The sequence below is a fragment of the Arachis ipaensis genome, chromosome B4, assembly GCF_059453495.1.
Source record: "Arachis ipaensis isolate K30076 ecotype BB chromosome B4, ASM5945349v1, whole genome shotgun sequence".
NCBI classification, from domain to species: Eukaryota; Viridiplantae; Streptophyta; class Magnoliopsida; order Fabales; family Fabaceae; genus Arachis; species Arachis ipaensis.
Window position 1 is genome coordinate 14,169,040 of NC_142439.1, and position 25,251 is coordinate 14,194,290.

Genomic DNA, 25,251 nt, shown 5'->3' on the forward strand with positions numbered 1-25,251 from the left:
ACCACTAGATCACACTTATACACACCAACACTTTCACAACTAACGCTTGAAAAACCGAGCTTTGAAACTCACAGCATATTGAGCATTACACAGGAAAAGGATTGGAGAACACCATTTATCAAATACATCACCACAGGAGTCATCCCGACAGACGAGCAAAATAAAAAACTCTTTCGAAGAAGAGCCAGCTATTACACAATCCTCGGAGAAAACCTGTACAGGAGAGGACTTTCACAACCTCTCCTAAAATGCCTCAACAAAAGCGAATCTGAAACAGTAATGGCGGAGACGCACGAAGGCATCTGTGGAAATCACATTGGAGGCCGAGCATTATGCACAAAGATACTAAGAGCAGGGTATTATTGGCCAACAATAAAACGAGACTGTATAGCCAAAGTACAAAAATGTGACAATTGCCAAAAGCACTCCACAATATCCACAACACCAGCAGAAAAGCTACACACTCTGGAGGTAAGTTGGCCTTTCGATAGATGGGGTTGGATATCCTCGGCCCCTTCCCGAAAGCGCCAGGACAGGTAAAATTCCTTTTGGTATCAATAGATTACTTCTCGAAATGGATCGAAGCACAACCATTGGCACGAATCACGGCAGAAAAGGTGAGATCTTTCCTTTGGAAAAATATCATCTGCCGCTACGGTCTACCTAGAGAAATAATCTCGGACAACGGAAGACAGTTTACAGATCAACACCTCGCCTTATTTTTACAAAACTTCAATATAAAACATCACTTTAGCTCAGTAGAGCACCCACAAACAAATGGCCAGGTGGAAGCAACTAACCGAGTCATTTTGCAGTCTTTGAAGAAAAAATTGGACAATGCTAAGGGAGAATGGGCCGACCTTATCCCAGAAGTCCTATGGGGCTACAACACAACAGTCCAATCATCAACGGGAGAAACCCCATTTAAATTGGTATATGGGGCAGAAGCCCTCATACCCGTCGAAATCGGAGTACCAACACTCCGAGCCGAGCTATATGATCCGAACAGAAACAAGGAAGAAAGAGCAGCTGATCTAGACCTTATGGATGAAGAACGGGAAATAGCAACGATAAAACAACTAGCAATGAAACAATTCCTACAAAAGCGGCACAACAAAAGGATAATCCCCAGAACATTCGAGACTGGAGAGCTCATACTCAGAAAAACAGAGGAAGCAAGAAAGCCCAAAGCCCATGGGAACTTAGCTGCAAATTGGGAAGGACCATTCCGAATTTGCAAAGTCCTCGGCAAAGGGGCATATCAACTAGAAACCTTGTTAGGAGAGCCAGTATTAGGAAATTGGAATGTATCCTCCTTGAGGAAATATCAATCATAATGTACACAAAGCGGATGAAGGTACTCTTTTTCCCATTTGAGGTTTTTATCCCAAAAAAGGGTTTTACTCAAAAGGGTTTTAACGAGGCCGGACGCCATAAACAACCTTTTCAAATACTTATCTATACTACGCATTCTTGAGAAAATCTGGAAATATTTACAAAGCCTGAGGGCAGCTGAACAATATACTCAATAAACATTTCAAAAATAATCATATATATGCGCATATCAAAACAAACCAAACCGAGCTTCATACTCGGCAAATCCCAACAAACAGTAACGACAAAATAAAACAACCAAGAAGTCTAACAATATTTCAAAACAACATAAACATAACAGAGTCATCATACTATTCTATCCCCAATGCTGGAACTCTCACTCTCCTTATCAGCTTCATCATCAACTAACTCGCCATTCACAATGATCTTAGTGGCATCCAACTTCCCCACATCAACATCAGGAAACAAAACACGAACTTGTGCAGCAGCCCGATCGAAACCCTGAGCAAAACCCTCATACACCTCACCCTCCAATTCTTTGACACAAGCAGCAAGCCGACCATTCTCGGACCTTAAGCTACCAGCCTCTTCAGAAACCGAAGCATAAAACTTTTTCCCCTCATCCAATTCAGAAGCCTTCTTCTTCAAAGACGAGGATAGCTCACCAATCGTTTTCTCTTTCTCTTGGAGAGAGGAGGACATTTCACTAATCGCCTTCTCTTTCTCTTGAAGAAAGGAGGACAACTCTCTAATTATTTTCTCCTTCTCTTGAAGAGATAAAGAGAGCTCAGCAGTGTTCAAAGACTCTTTTTCCTCAGATTCAACAGCAAGTTCTTGCACCCTTCCGACAGCCACTATCCTAGCACCCACGACCTGCAAGCAAAAACCAATAAAAGTTACACAACAAAAAAAAAAGGAGAAATAACATTAACGTCGACAACGATAACTGAAGGAAGCGACCCATTCCCGCCCGCCCAACCTCCTCGATCATCTTCGAATCCTCAGGAAAGCGGCATAATTCGTCAGCAAGGGTGGCGAAAGGGAAGAATCTAGACCACAAAGATCTCATATTGTCATCCTCACGGTAAGCGTGAAGTCGCTTCTGGGACTCATACGCAGCCTCAACAAGTGGCAAGATGGGAGAATCCCCCTCTTTGCTTTCAGCCTTTTCAGCCTCTTTTCTGACCCGTTTCCGTTTCGGCCGAAGATTTGCCTCGGAGGGGTTAATAGGAGCATCCTTTCGCACATTACTCGAACCCTCCTTCTCCACCTTTTTTCTTTGGCTGAAAAAGGACTTCAATCCCGCGGTAGTAATGGTGGGAGCTTTCTCAGCTACAAAACAAAGCAACAAATGTCAAAAACAAACATTCAAAACACCCAAAACCCTCACCAAAGTTAAATTACCTAAATAGTCCACAACTGCTTCCTTATCCGAATCCCACTTTAAGAGTTCAGCTACTGACAAAAGCCCACAACTCCCCAACATCTCTAACAAAAACTCCAGCAAAACATCATCCTCATATACTCTATCATCAACATCAAGCACTTGAACAGGCTCCGGAGACCACGACACAGGAAACCTCTCCTCTAAGAATTGGTTTAAGTAAAAAGGAAAATCCTCTTCCACAGTCCTAATCTTCACAAACATTGTCTTAAAATCCTTATACGAAGACTTATACAGGGAAAAAACAGAACGCCGAGGGTAGCTACTAAGATTCACCCACAAACCCCGCCTGACACCTTTTGCTTGAAATAAAGAAAAGAAAACCCTAAGGGATGGAGGACGCTCTAGCACATCCATTAAAACCTCAAAAGCCCGGACGAAGCCCCAGGAATTGGGATGCAGCTGGGAGGGGGCACAATTCAACCAGAACAAGACTCCACATTGGAATTCCGAAAAAGGAAGACGAACACCCAACTCGGTCAATAAACAGGTGTAAAGGTAAAAATAAGCCCAACCATCAATCTTTTCACACACACAGTCACTCTCAGAACAAGGCAAAACCTCTATCCTAACCCCAGAACCCTCTCGGACCCACACATCTGACCCCAACACCCTAACAGATTCAGAATCTTGAAAACATGAAGCACAACATTTTACTTGATCACTAACCCAGCTACAGGGATCACTATCTAAAACTACAACTTTACCCTTATCCATCACTATACGACAACAAACAGAAACAGAAAAGCAAAGGATGAGACCAGAAAAGCTTCAAATTCTACCTTTTTCACTCATTATCTCTGAACCCAGAGCAAAGCAACAAAAGTTAAAAAATGGAGGGGCTCACTTTATGACAAACCAAGAAAAAGGCAAGTGAGAGGAACGGTTTTTTATCCTTTGGTAACCGTTCCCATCCATTTATTACACTAACAATCTAACGGTCCAAATAACCCCGAAAAAGAGCCATAACATCACGTCAATCATTTTTCCAGCGCGGGAACCAAAGCGCTAAATAAATTAATTTCATTTCCAAGAAAACCAAGGCAAGCTTGGGGGAGCGGAAGAGCATATTAGAAGCACTTTCTTGTCCGAGGTATCCAAACAAAATTTTTTTCAAAAAGCTCGCCTTTGTTTTCTTACAACAAAGCAAGCTTGGGGTCTATGATACGTAAAGCAAATAAGCTCGGCCAACTCAGCAAACGAATATCTCGGCCAAGCAAAACACCACGGAACAAGAAAGCATAATCAAAAACCAACAAACCCTCCTAATCCGGGTGAATTGCGAGTAAGCTCGGAATGTAACAAACATGATAAAACCGAAACACTTGGGATAACCTCGGAACACACGGAGAATCCCGAGATTTACTATAACCGAACACACAAGGAACGCCTATATAAACACATACCTAACCTCGGAATAGACAGGTCACAGAACTCACTCTGATTTATTTCTCTTATTTATTCATAACTCATATTCTTACTTGAGCATCGGAGTGCTTTTTGCAGGTTCTCCCGCCGCGGTGTTCCAACTCAGCCGACGTATACCTCTCCCACCCGAGCATATCTGCAAGACTAAGGAGTCGTTATACCTCGGCAACATAAGGACGGAACAATTATTATTATTATTATTATTATTATTATTATTATTATTATTATTATTATATTTCTTTTTTTTTTACTTTTAGAGGTCGTAATACCTTGCCATCTCAACTTTATGACTTAAGCATAAGACTCTGTGTGGTAGGGTGTTACACATGTTATTTATACTAAAATTTCTTTTTAATTATCTATTGAAAGACTAAAATATTTATTTTGATTAATATTGCAAAAGAACTAAATGCCCATTTTAATATTTCGACAATAATAACTTTTTAGCATAAATATTAAAAAATTAAAATACCATTTTAAGTTAAAGTTTGGAGCATTTTAGTCTCTTAAATTTATTAATTAAAGGATAATGTCAATGGAGGTTGATCCATATCCAAAATATCTCGAATGCATGACGTTATACTTCAAAACTACTTATTCAAATTTCGAGATAAAACCGGTTTTAAGCAAAAGGCTATTTACACATCTATAGTAACAGCATAAATCTTAGACTACGCAGATAGGTAGGTTACCGTAAGATGACAATAAATAGAGACCCATGCGAGCTATAGAGGGGCATCACATATAACCAAGGTTACGAAAACCGAACCAGTCATTAAACCGGTCAAGTAACTAGTTCAACAATTCAATAGTTAATCGGAATCGAACCGTAGTTGAACCAGTTTAATTAAAAGGCCAGAAATTTGATTTCAGAGCAGTGATCTTAGCAATAGAGGTCTCAGCACATACAAGTTGTCTCTCAAATGTTGATACAGAACATCATCAGAACAAGTCTTAAGACACAAAATGCAAAAAAAAAAAATGTTCTTCTTCTTTCCAAGCTTACGTAGGGATGCCCTTGACCTCTAACATTTCCTCCAAAAGCAACCAAATCTAAGATTCAACACTGCAGACTTCAAGAACCACCACAAACACTCATATACAATGAGAATTGCTCTGAAATTACAAAAACGCATGCTTCTAACGCTTCTTCCAGATCAAGATTCCACAAAAACTCATGCTAGCTCAACTCCAAATCCAAGGGATTCCAATTTCCACAACAGCAAGAAAGAAAAGATTTCTCATACTGACAATAGTAGGAATTCAAAAATTGAACTCTGCATTAAGAAAAAATAAACAGATCTCAGATCGATGGAGTAGTGGGTGAATAGAAAGGAGAGGTAGATCTCAGATCTGGCCACTGTGATAACGCTGGATCTCAGATCGGGGGAGCTGCAAACTTGCTGGCTACTGCGTGCTAGTAATTAGAAACTCAAATCAGGGAAGAACGACCAGGTTAGAGTCGAAGAGTTTACCGCCGACGACATTGAAGAAGCATGCAGCGACACTCGCTGCGGAGAACGGAGAGGCGAGCAGAGAGGCGATTTGGGCGGCAAGCCAGCGACAGAGACGAAGTAAACGAACCGGAGACAGAGGAATGTGGGTGGGGTGATCAAAGCTGGTTGCGTCAACAAGGAGAGGAGGAGCCGAGGAGTGCTTACCGTAGAGGTGAGTCGACAAGATGAGCAGAGGCCGGAGACTGAAGAGGCGAGACGACAAGATGAGCGACGTGCGACGGTAAAGTGGGCGGCGCGAGTGACGGCGATGTTCCACAATGAAGAGAAGAGGGTGAGAAGCAGCTGTTGGTGGGGGTTGCTCTTCTCTGAGTTCTCTGATAGGGTTTAGGTTGTGTGAATTGTGAAAGTGAAGGGAGAGGGAGCCTTCGTTAGGCATTTAGCCTTTCTTCTTTTTTTTTTTTTTTAAACGACGCCGTTTAGCACTTTTACTTTCAAACCAAAAATCGCTAAAAACCGGACGATTTTTTCGGTTCATCGGTTAACTGCCGGTTCGACCGGTTTTTTATCTGTTTTTTGCCAAGTGGTTTCTGACCTTACCGGACCGGATAGGTGACCAGTTTCCGGTTATTCCAATTGAACCGATCGGTCCGGTTCGGTTTTCAGAACCATGCATATAACAATACTCATAAGAAAAAGAAAACACTCTGACTTTAGAGATTAAGCATTCTGAGGTTTGATACTGACTTGAGTGTTGGAGTCCCTTTTGCAGGTTTGTCGGACTAACGAGAAATTCATAGCACAACATATAGGAGAGGGGCATCGCAAGAACCCCTTTTCGGTGTGGACGAGCTATATCTCAGAGTCCAATTTCACGTCAGCATAGAGGTTGTTGATCAAATTCATTATTATATTAATTAGAAGGTAATGTTAGTGGAGACTCTTAAATGAATAGAAATAATTAAAAATAATTTAAAAATTTAAAAAAATTAAAACATACAAAAAAACTTATGTGGTAATCGAGTAATAGATAAGATGTTAATTTCTAGTTGTAGTAAAACTTGTGTATTAACAAATGATAATAGAAAAAGGAAAATACTGTCTAATATGGGATGTAATAAAAATAAAAATTAATAAATTTTTAAAAATAATGAAAAGAAAACTTAATTTTGTAAATGTGAAATCTAAAAAAATAATTTTTTTTACCTATGAGAATTATTCATAGTTAAAAAAAGATTTTAGTTTATAATTTTTCATATTTACTTCAAATTAAATACTATTTAAAACATAAATAAAACTAATAACATTTATCCATAACTAATTTTTTAATTTTTATCTTCATTTTATCACACACAACAACAATGTGTTGTTTTCTTTTAGGTATAACAATGTATTAATTTTTACTTATACTTAATTTAAGGATTTATCCATAAACCCATTTTTAGAGAACAAATAAAAAAAGGATGCTACCCATCTTTTTTTTTTGTTGCCCACGGTATCCCCCAACCCGATATGTCAAGGACTAATCTGTCGCGAATCTAAGCTCCATTTAAAGGTCTGCCATTGGCCAATGGGTTGTTGTATGCACAAGGTGAAATTCGAACCCCCGACACTTGCTTAAGCGGACGAGTGAGCTGACCACTCGACCAATAAAACTGGTGACCCATACAAAATATAGGCCCATGATCCATCCTTTTAAGCCAATAAGGAGCGCCTCACGACTCATAACGAATCAGCCGCCCACTGCCCACAAGTTACTGCCTTCCGTCTGCTTCATCTAACACCAACAGCAGTTTCACAGCCTAGGTGTCAGTTCTTCATTGCCTCAACCTCTCTCTATACTATAGTTATCAGAACCAAACCGTTAATTAACCCGGTTAGACTATTGGATTATTAGTTCAATCAATAGGTCACAAGTTGAACTGGTTGACTCGGTTATAATTAAATAATTATATAAAATTTAATTTTTTTATAATCATTTTGTTTTTATACAAAATTAAGTTATTTTAATATTTCAATAATTTATTAATTAATTATATTAATCAAATATATGTTAAAAAAGAGTTAATATTAATAAATATTATATAATTATCAATAACAAAAATATAGTATGACTAATAAAAATATTTTTGTTTATCTTTTCAATTTAGAAATATTTAAAAATATTTAATTTTTTTAATAACTATGTAAAATTAAAAAATAATTAATTTAAGTGAGTAAATATAAAATAAAAAATTCAATTAAATTAAATATAAAAATTATAAATTAGAATAAAAAGACAAAAGTGTAAGGAGATTTTAAATTTTACATGACTAAAAGAGTTAATAAGATAAAGTTATTAATTAGGATATGTCTAATAAGTTATAATATATTTATAAAAAGGCATCTATAATATTAAAGAGCATCTTAACCTGGTGGTTACAAGGTCCTTTATGCTCCAGCAACGATGCCAATTTTTTGAAATTGGTATGTGCTGCTTACGTCATCTTACAGGCTGATCGGTCCGATTCAGTCTATAGTTTAAGCCGGTTTTAACTGAATTTTCCGAATTTGACTAGTTCGTTTGGTCCGATTCATCAGATTTTTGGCCGAACCAACCGGTCCGATCCAAATTTGATAATTATGCTTTATACTAACTTCATCTTTACCATATAATTTTCCATTCATAAAACCTTCATTTGGGATTTGGTGGGTCCTATGGCAGTGGAAACTTGGGATGGAATAAAGCACATGAAGAAAAATAATAAATTTATTAATATGGATGACTACCAACCATTCTTCCAATTAAGTTTATTTGGATGGTACAAAACTTTAATATAGACGATGCCATCTTTCCTAAGTTTGAAAAAAGAAAATTTTGTACGAGTATAAATAGAGGTTGAGTCTGAGACATAGGATAGACCATCAATAACAACTCTCTCTCTCTCTCTCTCTCTCTCTCTCTCTCTCTCTCTCTCTCTCTCTCTCTCTCTCTCTCTCTCTCTCTCTCTCTCTTGCCTATATACAAAACATTTTTCCCTTTCTCTTTCATACGTTACTAATATATATATGAATTATTTCTATTATATTGAAATGTTAATTGTGGTGAATATTAATACTAGCAGTTCCTATTTATATTTTTTTATTTTATATTTATTATATCTTCCTTAATTATTTATTTCACAACACATTATCAGCACAAGACTTTGATCAAATTTTAGGAAGACTCAAGTAACAAATTTTTATTATGTTGAAGCTCTCTCATCTTGAATTTAATGTTCTTGATATATTTGGAAATAACTATTTATCATGGATACTAGATGATAAAATCCATCTTGATTCAATGGATCTTGGAGATACCATTAAGGCTGAGAATAATGCATCCCAGAAGGATAAAGCCAAAGCTATGATCTTCTTTCGTTGTCATCTTGACGAAGGATTGAAAAATGAATATCTCACATTAAAAGTTCCTGCAGATCTGTGGAAAGACCTTGAAGAAAGGTATAATCATCAAAAGACAATGATACTTCCTCAAGCCCGATATGAATGAACGCACTTGCGTCTACAGGATTTTAAATCCATAAATGAATATAATTCAGCAATATTTTGAATCACCTCATGAATGAAATTATGTGGAAAAAAGATAACTGATAATGATATGTTAGAGAAAACTTTTTCGACCTTCCATGCCTCGAATGTGCTCCTGCAGCAGCAGTATCGAGAAAAAGGATTTAAAAAATATTATGAATTAATTTCTTGCCTTCTTGTTGCTGAATGCAATAATGAGTTGCTTTAAAAAAATCATGAAGCGCGCCCAGCTGGCGCCGCCCCATTTCCTAAAGCAAATGCGGCAAAAAGAGGTAAATGGCAAGGTTTTGGTAACAAGAAAAATTATGAAAGGAATAAAAATTATGTTCACAAGAAAGGATCTCACCAGAAGTGGGATAAAGAAAGAAACAATGGGTAAAATAAATCAACAGAAGATAAATGTTTCCGTTGTGGTAGAAAGAGCCATTGGTCGCGTACCTGTCGTACCTCAAGGCACCTAGTCGATCTTTATCAAGCATTTTTGAAAAAAGATGACAAAGAAAAGGAAACGAATTTTGTTTCAAATGATGTTGAAAATTACACCATTCGTTATAAAGTATCTGATTTCTTTGAGGATCCTGAAGAAAATATTGGTTATTTGATCAATGATGGAACAGTTTAATATATGGGTTTGTTAAGTATTCGTGTAAATAAATAATGTAAGAAACTTCTTGTTAAGTTTTATTTGAATTTCAAGTACGATGTATATAAATAATATTTAATAAAATATTTATGAATTTCAAAATTACTGAATGTGCTAAGATAATGATACAAAAATTTTTAGTATATACTATACTTCTTAGAAAAATATTTTCAATCAAGAAAATAATTTTACCACACAAATATTTCTACTCATTTTATTATTATTTGCCTTTGAAGAAAATAGCAAGGATATAGTGAAGATGTTTGCCTTGTGGACCGTGCAAGTTCGCACATTATTTTCAAAAGTAATATATATTTTACTCATCTTGTGCCAAAAGAAGAATATGTTAATACTATTATTGCCTCAGGCAATGTGATAGAAGGCTCCGAAAGAGCTATAATTTTGTTTCCCGGAGGAACAAATTTATAATAAATAATGCACTATTATCTACTAAGTCTCTAAGGAACTTATTAAGTTTTAAAGATAATCGCTGAAATGGATATTATATTGAAACAATGAATGAGAAAAATCATGAGTACTTGTATATCACAACTCATTATTCAAATAAAAAGGTTGTATTAAAAAAGTTGCTCTCACTTTCATTTGGGTTATATTATACTAAAATTAGTGCAATTGAATCACATGCCATTGTAAACCCGAAGTTTACCAGGCCAAATGAATTCATAACTTGGCATGATCGATTGGGTCATTCGGGAACAACCATGATGCGGAGAATTATTGAAAACTCCGATGGATATTCACTAAAGAACCAAAAGATTCTTAAGTCTAGTGAATTTTGTTGTGCTGCATGTTATCAAGGAAAGCTAATTTTAAGACCATCACCAGTAAAAATTAGATTTGAGTCCCCTGAATTCCTAGAAAGAATTTAAGGCGATATATGTGAACCCATTCATCCACCATGTGGATCTTTTAGATATTTTGTGGTCCAAATAGATGCATCTTTAAGATGGTCACAAGTGTGCTTGTTGTCTTCTCGCAACCTGGCATTTGCGAGATTACTTGCTCAAATTATTCGATTAAAAGCATAGTTTCCAGAAAATTCAATCAAAGCAATTCGTCTTGATAATGCTGGTGAATTTACTTCCCAAGCCTTTGATGCTTATTGTATTGCTAATGGAATAAGCATTGAACATCCAGTAGTTCATGTTCACACACAAAATGAGTTAGTAGAATCACTTATTAAGTGCCTCTAATTAATTGCTAGACCCTTACTTATGAGAAGAAATCTCCCAACCTCAGCTTGGGAGCATGCTATTTTACATGTTGCAGCACTTATTCGTTTGAGGTCAACAAGTTACCATCAATTCTCTCATATGCAATTAGCTTTTGGCCAGCAGTCAAATATTTTTCATTTAAAAATATTCGGGTGTGCGATATATGTTCCCATTGCACCACCTAATCGCACCAAATAGGACCCCAAAGAAAATTGGGAATATATACTGGATATGATTCTCCCTCTATAGTGAGGTATCTTGAGATACAAACTGGAGATGTATTTAAAGCCCGATTTGCATATTATCATTTTGATGAATCAAAATTTCCAACATTAGAGGGAGAGAATAAGCTTCCTAAAAAGGTACTTAATTGGAATGTATCATCTTTAATGCATTTAGATCCTCGATCAGAAAAATGTGAACTAGAAGTTCAAAAGATTATACATTTGCAAAGAATAGCAAATGTATTGCCCAATGCATTTTCTAAAACGAAAAGGAAAACTAAATCTTATATACCAGCTGAAAATGCTCCAATTCGAGTTGATGTCCTAGTCGGACAAATAACCACCAAAATATATTCACGTCAGAAGCATGGTAGGCCTCTAGGTTCCAAAGACAAAAATCCTCGAAAAAAAAAGAGGTAAATACTATTCCTGTTGAAAAAGACATAGTAAAGACACCTGCAGTTGTCCAAAATTCTGATATAGTTTTGACGCCATAAGATGTTCAGGTACCTAAAAATTGTGAAAATGACGATATCTCGATAAATTATGTCTTTACAGGAGAAAAATGGGACCGAAATAAGACAATTATTAATGAAATATTTGCATATAATGTGGCATTAAATATCATGCATGAAAATAAGGATCTTGAGCCAAGAACAGTCGAAGAATGTCGACAAAGAAATGATTGGCCGAAATGGGAGGAAGCTATGAAGGTTGAGTTAGAGTCACTTGCAAAATGTGAAGTCTTTGGACCTGTAGTTCGTACAACAGAAGATGTAAATCCTGTTGGATACAGATGGGAATTTGTGAGAAAATGAAATGAGAAAAATGAAGTTGTACGCTACAAAGCTCGACTTGTGGCACAAGATTTTTCACAAAGGTCCGGTATAGATTATGAAAAAACATATTACCCTATAGTGGATGCAATAATATTGCATTATTTGGTCAGTTTATCCGCATACCATAAACTACATATGCATTTAATGGATGTGGTAACCACCTACTTATACAGATTATTAGATCGTGATATCTATATGAAAGTTCCTGAAGGACTAAAGATATCTAAACCATCCAATGAATATTCGCAAGGATTATACTCAGTCAAATTGCAAAGATCTTTATATGGTCTAAAGCAATCTGGATGAATGTGGTATAATCGTCTTACTGAGTATCTGGCCAAAAACAGATTTAAGAATGATGATATTTGCCCATATGTTTTTATAAAGAAATCTGCATCTGGATTCATTATAATTGCTGTGTATGTTGATGATTTAAATATCATTGGAACTCTTGAAGAGATTCCAACAATTATAAAAATTCTAAAAGAAGAGTTCGAGATGAAAGATCTTGAAAAGACTAAATTTTGTCTCGGCCTGCAGATCGAGCATACAAAAAACGGGATCTTTATTCATCAAACAACATACACAAAAAAGATTTTGAAGAGATTTTATATGAATAAGTCACATCCATTAAGTACCCCAATGATCGTAAGGTCTTTGGATGTGGAAAATGATCAATTCCGTCCTAAAAAAGAAAATGAAGATATCCTTGGTCCTGAAGTATCATATCTTAGTGTCATTGGAATGCTAATGTATCTTGCTAATAATACACGACCTGGTATATCGTTTGCTATGAATTTACTAGCAAGGTATAGTTCCTCTCCAACCAAAAGACATTGGAATGGAATCAAACAAATATTTCGATATCTTTATGGAACGATTGACATGGGATTATTTTATCCATATGGATCCAAGTCACAACTAGTTGGCTATGCAGATGCAGGATACTTGTCTGATCCACACAAAGGGAGATCTCAAACAGAATACCTATTCACATATGATGGTACAGTTATATCATGGAAGTCCACGAAACAGACGATTGCAGCAACATCCTCTGATCATGCTGAAATACTAGCGATACATGAAGCAAGTTGCAAGTGTTTTGGCTCAGGAGTTTGATCCAATATATTCTGTCATCATGTGGACTGATTGATTATAAGATAGCTCCAACTATCCTATTTGAAAATAATACAGCATGCATTGCTCAACTTAAGGGTGGATACATGAAAGGTGATAAAACAAAGCATATTTCTCCCAAATTCTTTTTCACTCATGATCTTCAAAATCAAGGAACAATTGATATCCAACAGATCCGCTCAAGTGACAATCTGGCAGATTTATTTACAAAGTCACTCCCAAAATCCTCCTTTGAAAAATTGGTACATCAGATTGGGATGCGCCAATTTCGAGATATTAAATGATGTCGACAAAAGGGGGAGACTGTATTCTTTTTTCTTTGGTCATGTTTTTTCCCATTGGATTTTTGTTACAAGGTTTTTAATGAGGCAATCCCATCACAAAGGATATTGTACTCTTTTTTCTTCACTAAAGTTTTTTTTCATTAGATTTTTTTTTAGTAAGGTTTTAACGAGTCATAATCCTTAATAGTCATCAAATGGGGAGTGTTACAATATGGATGACCATTGACCACCAATCATTCCTCCAATTAAGTTTACTTAGATGGTACAAAACTTTAATATAGACAATGCCATCTTTTCTAAGTTTGAAAAAGGAAAATTTTGTACGAGTATAAATAGAGGTTGAGTCTGAGACATATGATAGACTATCAATAACAATTCTCTCTCTTTTTATATGAGTGAACTACCAACCTGATCCTGTCCATTTTTCAGAATGACAACGCGATCCCTTTAAATAAAAACTATCCACTTTAGTCCTTGTCCTCTACTTCCATGACACAACGCGGTCCCTGTGGTTTTTCTCTGTTAACTCTGAATGAAAAATGCTGATGTGTCAAGTTCAAAAATGGACAAGAGCCTAATTGTCTCTAAATTCAAATTTGTTAGGAATTTATTTGTCTCTATTCTTTAAATAATATCTTTTTAAAATTTTTTATTCATTATATGAATATTTTTTTTCAATAAATTATTAAATAATTATGATATAATAAATACAAACTAATTAATAAATTATTTAAATTAAAATAATTATTTATTATGAAACTAAATAAATAATTCTCAAATATAATTTGTAAATATATATAAATATTAAATATTAAAATTCGGTTAATATATATAATAATCCTATGATACACTATTAGTATTATGATCTAGATAATTTTCATAATAAAATAAAAACTAATAAACACATTATTTGATACATAGTAAAATTTTTTTAGTGATAACAAATTTAATTTTTTTATCTCTTTAAACTAAATTAATAATTCTATTTGATATCTTTGCACTAAAATATACTATAAATAGGCTACTAATACTAAATGATATATATATATATATATATATATATATATATATATATATATATATATATATATATATATATATATATATATATAGATCATTTATAAACTCAACAAACTCAAAGTATCAATAATATTATTAATCTATTAATAGTATTTTGAGTAAAATATATGTAAATTTAATTAAATTTTAGTATACATAAAATTTTAATTAATCCACATTATTCTTATATTGATAAATCCTTATCAATATGTACTTTTTGAGAATATGTATTATTAATATATTAATAATATTATTGATACTTTGAGTTTATTGAGTTTATAAATAATCTTCATAATATAATATTATATATATATATATATATATATATATATATATATATATATATATATGTGTGTGTGTTATAGTAAGCTACTCATAGTGTATTTTAGTGCAAAGATATCAAATAGAATTATTAATTTAGTTTAAAGAGAGAAAAAAACCAAATTTGTTATTACTCACAAAAATTTTACTACATATCAAATAATGTGTTTATTAGTTTTATTTTTATTGTGAAAATTATCTATATCATAAGACTAATAGTCTATCATAAAGTTATTATTATTAATTATTAACCGTAGTTTAGTATTTATTATTTATATATTTAAAATTATATTTGAGAATTATATATTTAGTTTTATAATAAATGATATTTTTAAATTTGAATAATTTATTAATTAGTTTCTATTTATTATACCATATATTCAATAATTTATTGAAAAAAGAATATTAATATAATAAATAAAAAATAATTTGAAAAGAATATTATTTAGAGAATAAGGACAAATAAACCCCTAACCAATTTGAATTTAGAGACAATTAGACCCCTATCTATTTCTGAACCTGACACGTCAGTATTTTCCGTCAGAGTTGACGGAAAAACACCCACAGGGACCACGTTGTGTCACGAAAGTAGAGGACATGGACCAAAATGGATCGTTTTTATCTTGAGGGGTTGCGTTGTCATTTTGAAAAATGGAAAGAGGATAACGGGTTGGTAGTTCACTCTTTTTATATTGCCTATATACAAAACATTTTTCCCTCTTTCTTTCATATGTTACCTATGAACTTTGGATCCTCTAAATTTTAAATTTATACTTTAGAAGGTAAAGTGTGATCTTCTACCTGTGAATAGTTTCTCTCTCATATTTATTCTTGGTCCCACCTATAAAATAAATGGTAAGAGATTACACTTTACTCTTTAAAGTGAAATTCAAACTTTAGAGAATCCTTAGTACTTTTTTTTAAAGGTAAATTATTTTATTCAATTGGATAAAATAGACATTGTCCATTACTAAGACAACAATACAAGAATTGGGGATCTCCCAAAAGCTCTTTAACGAGCAAAAACACAAAAGCTTCGGAAAAGAAGATGAAACACTCCAGTAGAAAAATTAAGGTATGTGGCATTGCATGTCTTGAAGAAGGTTGCTAGCTGAAGTAAGAATTTGTTCTATTCCTTCAGTATCATTTTCAAAGATGAGCCGGTTTCTTGATTTCCAGATTTGCCAACACATAATCGCCAGCATCTGAAAGTTACGGTTGTTGCTTCTCCGCCTCTTGAGCTTGCCTACACTTTCCGACCACGTTCGCCAGAAGGAGAAGGACCCATCTCCACAAACCAACCCAGGTAATGAACTTCTATCCCAGGCCTCCTTCGATTTTTGGCAGAAGAATAAACAGTGACTAATAGTTTTTGGACTGAGATTGCAGCGCCTACAGAGAGGGGATATTGTGTGGATGCGACGGTGGAGGTTCTCCAGAACCGGGAGCTTCTCGTGCAAACATCGCCAGAGGAAAAACTTGATTTTTGGGAGTAGGGGCATTTTCCAGAGCTCCAACCATGTATTTTTATGCTGCATCAATTCGGGGCAGTAATCAATTGGAGAGTGATAGAATAGGTAGGCAATTTGGTAACCTAAGCTGACTTCATATTTTTCGCTTTTGGTTCTGTCCCAAAATAAATGATCATCACCTTCCTCAATTTTTATTAGCGAAATACGATTAGTCATGTCTAAAGAGAAAATATTGTTGATTAATTCCAGGTTCCATTGTTTGCTAGGCATGATTAGCTCATTCACCCATGCTACTTCCATAATCTGAGGTTACTAAGATTATATATATGTGAATTATTTTTATTATATTAAAATATTAGTTGTAGTGAATATTAATACTAGTATTTTTTATTTATATTTTTTTATTTTATATTTATTATATCTTCCTTAATTATTTATTTCATAACAAAATTTTAATAAAACTATTAACCTACTCTTCCACCTTAACTCATGACAACAATAAAGAAGTGTCGTGACCCACAAATTCATCCCAACAGAATACACAAATTCAGTTATAATTTTAGTCTTTATTATTATTTTATCTTATCTTATCTTTAGTTGTTCTTATCTTATCTTTATTTGCTTTTATCTTTCTTAGACCAATGCTCTATATATATATTTAGTTTTACTTTTATAATACAATTCAATTCAATCAATCAACAATTAATAAAAGTTCTTCATCTTTTCTTTTTCTATTCTTTCACAATTTTATCCTGGTATCGGAGCCTTGGTATCCTCCTTGAAGAGGATACATAAGCTATCATCTTTCCGGTGAGAAATCACCTTATTTCTTTTTCAACCTCCTCCCATAACGAATAATCAATCTTTCAATTTAGCTCAGAATCCAACCAATCTCTATTACATCCATCCAAGCAAAAATCCAACATCAGTCTTGGTTATCCTTGGTCTAACAGGAAACAACTATCATTCATGAAATAGTCACTATGGCCTATCTGCGCCTTATTCTGACCGTTCCAGTGCCTTCTAGTCATGTCTGCATTCTATTTTAACAGTTTAATCTGCATTCTGTTTTAGCAGTTCCATCTGCACTATTATTGCGACCCCTTTTTTGGTTTCGTGATGAAGCTATGGTGTAGACAATTGAGGTTGAGGAGTCACTCTTTTGTTGCATCGGGGAATTGGGTAGAAGGTTGAGGAATTCCTTCGATTCAATTTCCAAACTATGGCGTTGACATGTTAGGTAAAGGAGTCACTTTCTTGTTGCGTCGAGAAATTGAGTAGAAAGTAGAGTGATTCTCTTTGTACTCAATTTCAATCTATCATTTTTTTTCTATTTCAATTTAAATTATTGTCTTGTTTATCTTTTATTCGATTTTTTTATCATTTGGTACGCGCCCTCTTTTTTTTATGGCACTCTACACGCTCTCTTTCTGACCGTTCTATGCGCTCTTTTTTTTTTAAGATTGTTGCTTGCTCTCTCTCTCAAGCACAGCATCTCCTTTATATTTTTAACATCGACAGCTCTAATTCCGTTGCACGTATCTTCCTTTGCGTCACCACATTAGACGCATCTTCCTCAACAATTTCATCGGAACTTATCCAAGTTGCGGATTATTGACATCTTCCATCCACCAGCTTGCGGGGCGTATTAAACTACTCTTTCAGCTTAACTCATGACAACAATAAAGAAGTGTCGTGACCCACAAATTCATCCCAACAGAATATACAAATTCAGTTATAATTTTAGTCTTTATTATTATTTTATCTTATCTTATCTTTTATTGTTCTTATCTTATCTTTATTTGCTTCTATCTTTCTTAGACGAATGCTCTATATATATTTACTTTTACTTTCATAATACAATTCAATTCAATCAATCAACAATTAATAAAAATTCTTCATCTTTTCTTTTCCTATTCTTTCACAATTTTACCAAACATCCGATATTTTTGGTCAAATTTTCTCTAAAAAAATAAGTAAACTCGGTGGCAGATGAGATAACTAAGGTCCATGCTAGAAATCATCATAGTCATGTGAAATGGCTGAGTCCGAATGAGGACATGCAGCGAATCTTTGTTCAAATTTCAATAGCTTCATCATTTTTGTTAAATAAAAAAAAAAAAAAAGAAAGAAAAATACTAAAAGGCACAAGAGCAGACTAGCAGAGCGTGATTTACTAACTCATTACTCATCTCTTTCAATGTTGCATTTCAAGAAGGGCGAGGCAGTGGAGGCCACCCACCCTAAAAACCCAGACAACCGTAACCGTCTCTACCCTGCATCCGTTCTCCGCGCCACCAACAATAACCGCCTCCTCCTCCAGTACCACACTCTCTTCTCCGACCACCCTCCCAACAACCCCCTCCGCTATTCACTCCCCCTCTCTTGCGTCAGGCCCAAGCTTCCCGACCTCCTCAACCCCTGGTTCAAGGTTGGCGATCCCGTCGACGCATACTGCCACTCTCACGGCGGCGCTGCCTGGTGCTCCGCTACTGTCGACGATATCCTCGAGAACTCCAGGTATGCGGTGTCGTTTTGGGATGAGAAGGGGAATGTAAACACGGAGCGTGCGGTTATTGAACAATGCAGGATGCGCCCTCACCGTGAATGGGTCCATGGATACTGGGTCCCACCTCTTCCGTCTCAAATGGTTCTCATCGCTCTTTTTCCTAATTTCACATTCTATTTCTTAATTTTAGTGGATCGTCGATTCTGAAGCTTTGTTTGTGTTTGATTATGCTTTTATCAGAGATTCTTATCTGTTTTATATACAATGCAAGGAAAAAAGCTTCTATTTTTGGAACTTAAACCCTGTTAATTATTATTATATTATTAAATAATAGTATAATAATTTGTTATTTATTTGGTTGTATGTATATTGTTTGAAACGATGAGTACAAGTTGCTGAATAAAATAATTGCCTTCTGGTGTTAGAAGAGCTTGTTAAGTCAGACAAACCAATGATCTTTGATCAGTATTCTATAATGTAAATGTTGACTTCGCCAAGTTACTTGCATGGATACATGCATGCTATTTCTAACTCATGTAAGGATGGAGTTTCCTTTAAACAAATCAGATAGTTTGTTCACCATGTAAAAAATAAGTTGATAATTGGACCACATGGGTTTCTCTTTCTTTAGTTTGGGGGAGAAATACATATTTGTTCACTGAAAATAGTTCTTGTCATTAAACACCCTTGTTCTCCAATCGTGGTTTGGTATATGGGGATGTATTTGTACAAAAATAAAAGTGAAGTAATTAAACTGGAAGATAATTTGACTTCCACAGCAGTCTAAGTTTCTAATTCCATTGTTTTTAGGATAACAATATCCAATATACATCAAGCAAGCCAAAGAAACTCAAAGCTGACGAAACCTATAAGGTAAGCTTTCAATGTTTGAAGTGGCTGAAGTTTACTGTGTTATGCATAGTTCAGTTGTGTTCTTAACAAGTTACAACTATATGCATGTCTACTCACTCATGCATCTTAGGTGCCAAGGTTTTACTGCTTGAGAATGAATTCTACTTAATGTTGGCTCTATGATTTATTACTTGTATCATACTGTCCTGTAGTATTTATTGTAGTCATGTTGTTGGAACTCACTAGAGATAAAGTCAAAGGGCATGGCTATGAGCACCCTCGGCTTTGTTACCACTGTAAGGAAAAAGTATACTCATGAAAATATGTGTATTAGCATTGCATGATTCATCTATCTTGATTATATTAAATTCTCTTTGAATAATTCATAGCATCTGGCATAATACATTCGGAATTGTTTGTTTATTACGGTCCAGGTTATTACAGACAAGATCAAAAGGAGATGATAAGCTGATCTGATCTTGTGAATTGTCCTTTGTTTCAGTTGTAGCTATGGGTTACTCGAAAGATAAACCTATAAGTACAAAAAAAAAAAAAAAATCAAACTCATTACTTGGATAAGATTATCTCTGTTTATCGAGTCAAGAATCGACAGAAGAGCATTATTTAAGCTCAAATATCAAGAAAAAATTGTATATATATTACGTGTGAACCTTTGTTGAAACTTGAAAAGGAAAGTAAGCTAGTGGTTATGTAAATTTCTTTTCTGGCATCTGCTATGTTATTCTTCATTGAGGTTGGTTTCTTTAGTAGGGAATCCATGATACTATTCATCTGTAATGGTTTCATAAGGGAAATATTTATTTTCTGGCTACGCTGTTATCTATTCAAATCGACATAAATTGTTGTATTACATGTTTGTTAATTTACGTAAACTCGAGTTGCAGGAGCAGCCACCTGAGATGGTGTCGATGACGAATACAGGAAATTTAAGATTTAAGATCAAATATAGCAGGAGACCATTAAAAGAGTCAAAGTTTAAAAAAGGCAGAATGGTGGAAGTCAGGGATGAGGATGAAGGTTACAAAGGTGCTTGGTTCGTTGCTACTATTGTTAGCTCAGTAGGAAAAGACATGTTTCTTGTAGAATATAGGGACCTCTTAGCAGATGATGGAACTCATCAGCTCTTGCAAGAAGTCGTCTATGAAAAATTCATAAGGCCCTGTCCACCTGAAGTTCCCTCTGTTAGCTCTTTCAAACAGTTTCAAGAGGTTGATGCATGGTATAATGATGCTTGGTGGGAAGGCGTGGTTCTTGCAGTGGTAAATAGCAGCGAGTGTTTTGTTTCTTTCATGCACAACGATGTTTTGAGATTTGAAAGTTCCAAGCTAAGACCTCACCAAGACTGGTTTGATGGAAAATGGGTCATGGCATCTAAGGTAAAAACACTTAGAACCTTAAGATTTTATTTCATGTATGTTTAATAAATACAAACCTTGTGTCAACTGTTCATCATTATAGTTTCTGGAATATAGTAACCAGTAAGTTCTGTTTATAGGGGAATGTTTAAATTATCTGACATAATTGTGATTTTAAAATATCAGGGGTCAAGAGAACTGACAAAGAAGTTTGGAGATGTGATGTCAAAAGCCAAGAATCTCACTGGTAATAAAATAATCTTGAAATGTCTGAAATCTCTCGAGCCAGAGCCGGAACAGATGCCAAGAATTCTAATGTCAGGGTCCAGGAACAGCAGCATTCAATTTGCATCGCATTTATATAAAGGTGCAAAGGTAGAAGTCAGGAGTGATGAAGAAGGTTACCAAGGTGCCTGGTACACTGCCATCATTGTTAACTCTTTACAGAACGGCAAGTATGTGGTGGAGTATCTCACCCTGAAAACTAACGACTTAACCGAACAACTGAGAGAGGAAGCAGATGCTTCAGATATCAGGCCAGTTCCACCAGACATTCAACATCGCCATCGCTATGTGCTGCGTGAATGGGTTGACGCTTGGTATAACGACGGATGGTGGAAAGGCCAGGTATGCGGTTTCGCTTGCTTCAGGTATAGTGTTTACTTTTGGCCTACAAAGGAGCAGCTGGAATTTGAACATTGTCATCTAAGGCCTCACCAAGAATGGATTGATGGAAGATGGGTACATGCTTGATGCTCCTTTGGTACAAGGCCGTTAATCATCACAATGTGTTTATATTTACTTATTGTGCAGGCAAATAAGAATGCACCTTTAACTTATTCTTGCTTTTTGTCTGTTCATTGTGCAGTCCTTTCTAACTTCTAATTGTTTCCTTATTTAGTTATTTTAGATACTTTTTGTTGATCATGGATCTCTTATTAGGCTATAACATAATGTTAACTGCAAGGCTTTTTCTCACATGTATATAGTTCATCTTGCGCCATTCTTGCTTATCTTTCCCTCATGTCTTTTGGCTTTATATTCAAGAATTCATGCTTATTGGATTCTTTTCTGATGCATGATATAGCTTTGATTCTCTGTTCTTTGAAGTATTTGATGCAGCTATTCTTTAACAAATTTTGAGACGAATTTTCTACTTGGTATTACCTATACCACCCTGGTGTTAAGTGCTAACTGCAATGACAACATTTTTTTTTAGTGTGAGATCCATTTGAGATTACTCCTGTCCTGCATGCTTGATATATCTCTTTATTATTTTTGTATATATGTCCCAACATGACATCATTCATTATGATTGTATATATTGGGCACGTGTTTTCCTTTTTCCAGATGAATTGAGTATATGATTTGATTATTAATTAGTAATTAGCAGCCAACGCTGCATTATTGTTTAGTCAATTATTGCTTACAATCTTCAAACTCACTTGTTTGATTTACTGTTTGGAATTGGCAAAAGTGTATCACCTTAAATTTTTAACGGTGTGATGAATCATTTGATAGAAAATGGTTGAGAGACTAATATGATGTATTTTTTTTAATTTTATAGATGTAATTTGTACAATTGAAATCTTGAAAAATATTTTAGATGAATATTCTTATACTATTCTTTTTTCAAATCTGCTCCCATTTTGAGTAGGGGTGGAAAAAGGCCAGGCGGCCTGTCAGGGGCCTGCAGCCTGGCCTGTGTTTGGCCTGGCCTGTTATAAAATAGGTACAGGCTCAGGCTCTTTTAAAAGCCTTAATACATTAATAGGCCAGGCCCAGGCTCACTAATTGGCCTAATTAGTCTTATAGGCCTGTCTGGGTCTGTTAAAATATAATTAAATATATAAATAATTATTTATTATTAATAAAATTATGAGATATTTTAAATTTATTATATTTTATTATAAATATTTTTGTATATTTTAAATATGTTAAAAGTTTAAAATTTTTTACAAATATTAAATATATGACATATTACATATAACTATTTTTATTAAAAAATAATTTTTTTAAATAATATTTTTATTTTTGTAAAAAAAAATTAGCAGGCCTTTTAACAGGCTTCAGGCCAGGCCAGGCTGAATAACAGGCCAGCCTAGTACTTTATAAAAAGCCTATAACAGGCTGCAGGCCAGGTTCAGGCCAATCAACTGTATGACAGGTCAGGCCTGTTAAGAGCAAAGTCTGACCTGGCCTGGCCTGTTTCCATTTTTGAGTCAAGAGATAGATAAATAGACTTGGAAATTCAATTTCTACAATAATTTTTACTAGGGGATAGTGGTCCTGCTTATGGGGTCAAATTAATCGCCCGTCACACTGTGGGAGCTGGCCATGCTTCTTTGGACTTCAATTAAATCGAGAAATAAGTTTGATTGTCCATCTTTTTTGTAGAATATATATCCCGACATGGGGTTTGTAAATATGTGATTGTCTGATAACGAGTAAGAAATATCCGTCTTTCTGTCAAATAGAAAAGCTTCTTTCACTCCATTCCCATGTGACTAATTTGAAAAACCGTTTTAGGGCTTAAATGTATAAAAATAATTTAACACAAATTAGATTATATATATAGTTGCAGCTTAATAGAACGAGATAACGGATAAGGAACTAGTATTAAGTAAGAAATGCATCTTGTCTGTCGCCAAGAACTACAAATGTTGGCAGTGACCCTTAATTTCTGATTTTAACTCTTATGCTAAGTAACATAAGGCACATATTTCACATTTGTCCCTCTAGAAGGTTACGTGAAGAAATGGAAAGCAGACAGATATAAAAAAATAATGACTTGTAAGCATATTCTAAACCCAACAAATATTGCTCAGCATATTCTTTTGTTGTGCACCTCAATCTTTTACAGAGGTTCACTAATTTCTGAGATACTTCTACCAATAAATCATTAAAAATATACATTAACATTAGCATAATCCAATGCACAATCCATTCTACGATAATAATAATCATACTACTACTACTACTTTATTCTTGTTTTTGTTTATTACTCTCTCTAATTCACAATAACAAAGAAAGTAACTAACTTTATAGTTTGAACATTCTCCACCATTTGTCTTGCTTTGCTTCTTCTATTGCTTCATTTCCTGCCATGAACAATGAAACAGGAAAAGACATAGACAAACCAACTAGTGACTTGAAAGTGATGACAGGCCCCTGTTGTGATCCTTCTTCCCCTTTGACATGAATCTCAGTCAAAGTGAACCAAAGCAAGAAATCCTTGGCCTTCACGCCAGTGAGGTTCTTGATCTTGTTTGGCTCAACATGTGCAGTGACAATTGTGTCATAGCACACAACTATGTTGTGTTTGTCAAACTTGTGCTCCTTTTTCTCCTCAAGCTTGAGCCAAACAAAGCCTTCTTCTTTGACGTAGCCGCACTCCTCGATGTCCTGAATGGTTAGTAGGCCGTCCGGTAGGCCTATTTCGGCCAACAACAGAGAGAACTTCTGGCGACAAACTCGGTCGCCATAATACATCTCTGCCTTGGCCTTAATCTCCTCTGTTAACAGAGACATTGTATTGTGATTGGAATGTTGTTTGATGGATTGTGTGTGTAGTAGGCAACAAAAGGGTGCAAGTGGGTTGCCTAGCAAGTATTTGGAACTTGGAAGGGTATATACCTTGTAGGAGCTGGGAATTTGTAGAAAAAAGTGTTTATAGAGCATATGCAAGTTGGCCTAATTGGATCCTTCTTCTATTAGTTCTTTTTCTTTTTGGGTTTGAGGATCTTTCTTCTCTTTTGAATAGAAGGATCTTTCTTCCTTAAAAAGCCCTTTGTCACCAACTAGGCCATTAACCTTCGACCCAAACCAAATATGGGCTATTATAAATCTAATAAAAATTGTTAGTTGAGAAGAAAAAAATTGGTAAGTATGTGAGGAGTGTGTGGGTGTATATTGTATACTTAGGATTGGGGGTTATCCAATTCACCGACCAAAAAAAAAAAACATGTTTAACTAAATTTTTATCTAACGACTTTTAATTATTAATTTTATATAAAAATAACTGCACATGAGTCTCCAATTGAAAAATATTCTACCTCTAAATTGTTTTTTT

The 25,251-nt window shown here is 34.9% G+C and overlaps 4 protein-coding genes across 5 annotated transcripts; 2 read left to right on the forward strand and 2 right to left on the reverse strand.

Annotated features, from left to right (window-relative positions):
* The first annotated feature begins 279 nt into the window (after positions 1–279).
* On the forward strand, positions 280–1,337 carry LOC148566722 (uncharacterized). The gene is made up of 2 exons (XM_088484401.1): positions 280–471; positions 786–1,337. Exons 1-2 carry the CDS (start codon positions 280–282, stop codon positions 1,335–1,337), a joined length of 744 nt encoding a protein of 247 aa, XP_088340527.1.
* Positions 1,338–1,680: 343 nt separating this feature from the next.
* LOC148566723 (uncharacterized) lies at positions 1,681–3,496 on the reverse strand. Its single transcript, XM_088484402.1, has 4 exons — positions 2,740–3,496; positions 2,289–2,667; positions 2,133–2,215; positions 1,681–2,048 (listed from the first exon to the last, which is right to left on the reverse strand). Exons 1-4 carry the CDS (start codon positions 3,494–3,496, stop codon positions 1,681–1,683), a joined length of 1,587 nt encoding a protein of 528 aa, XP_088340528.1.
* A 14,919-nt stretch (positions 3,497–18,415) lies between these two features.
* On the forward strand, positions 18,416–22,179 carry LOC107638879 (agenet domain-containing protein). Of its 2 annotated transcripts, none has more exons than XM_021120799.2 (4): positions 18,416–19,092; positions 19,762–19,824; positions 20,715–21,200; positions 21,366–22,179. In XM_021120799.2, the coding sequence occupies exons 1-4, from the start codon at positions 18,643–18,645 to the stop codon at positions 21,930–21,932; spliced, it is 1,566 nt and encodes a 521-aa protein (XP_020976458.1). In that variant the 5' UTR covers positions 18,416–18,642; the 3' UTR covers positions 21,933–22,179. The 2 variants fall into 2 exon arrangements, with proteins under 2 accessions (XP_020976458.1, XP_016197767.1); XM_016342281.3 differs by having other exon boundaries at positions 18,417–19,092; positions 20,709–21,200.
* Positions 22,180–23,943: 1,764 nt separating this feature from the next.
* On the reverse strand, positions 23,944–24,860 carry LOC107637586 (uncharacterized). The gene has a single exon (XM_016340985.3). The coding sequence runs from the start codon at positions 24,858–24,860 to the stop codon at positions 24,222–24,224; it is 639 nt and encodes a 212-aa protein (XP_016196471.2). The 3' UTR covers positions 23,944–24,221.
* Between the last annotated feature and the right edge of the window lie 391 nt (positions 24,861–25,251).

Coding starts and splice junctions, on each gene's coding strand:
- LOC148566722 (XM_088484401.1), top strand. CDS start 280: ATGGCGGAGACGCACGAAGGCATCTGTGGAAATCACATTGGAGGCCGA. Junction 472..785: donor AAAAGCTACACACTCTGGAG/GTAAGTTGGCCT, acceptor ACAAATGGCCAG/GTGGAAGCAACTAACCGAGT.
- LOC148566723 (XM_088484402.1), bottom strand. CDS start 3,496: ATGGATAAGGGTAAAGTTGTAGTTTTAGATAGTGATCCCTGTAGCTGG. Junction 2,668..2,739: donor AGCAGTTGTGGACTATTTAG/GTAATTTAACTT, acceptor TTTGTTTTGTAG/CTGAGAAAGCTCCCACCATT. Junction 2,216..2,288: donor CGGGCGGGAATGGGTCGCTT/CCTTCAGTTATC, acceptor TATTGGTTTTTG/CTTGCAGGTCGTGGGTGCTA.
- LOC107638879 (XM_016342281.3), top strand. CDS start 18,643: ATGTTGCATTTCAAGAAGGGCGAGGCAGTGGAGGCCACCCACCCTAAA. Junction 19,825..20,708: donor AAGCTGACGAAACCTATAAG/GTAAGCTTTCAA, acceptor CTCGAGTTGCAG/GAGCAGCCACCTGAGATGGT. Junction 21,201..21,365: donor AATGGGTCATGGCATCTAAG/GTAAAAACACTT, acceptor TTAAAATATCAG/GGGTCAAGAGAACTGACAAA.
- LOC107637586 (XM_016340985.3), bottom strand. CDS start 24,860: ATGCTCTATAAACACTTTTTTCTACAAATTCCCAGCTCCTACAAGGTA.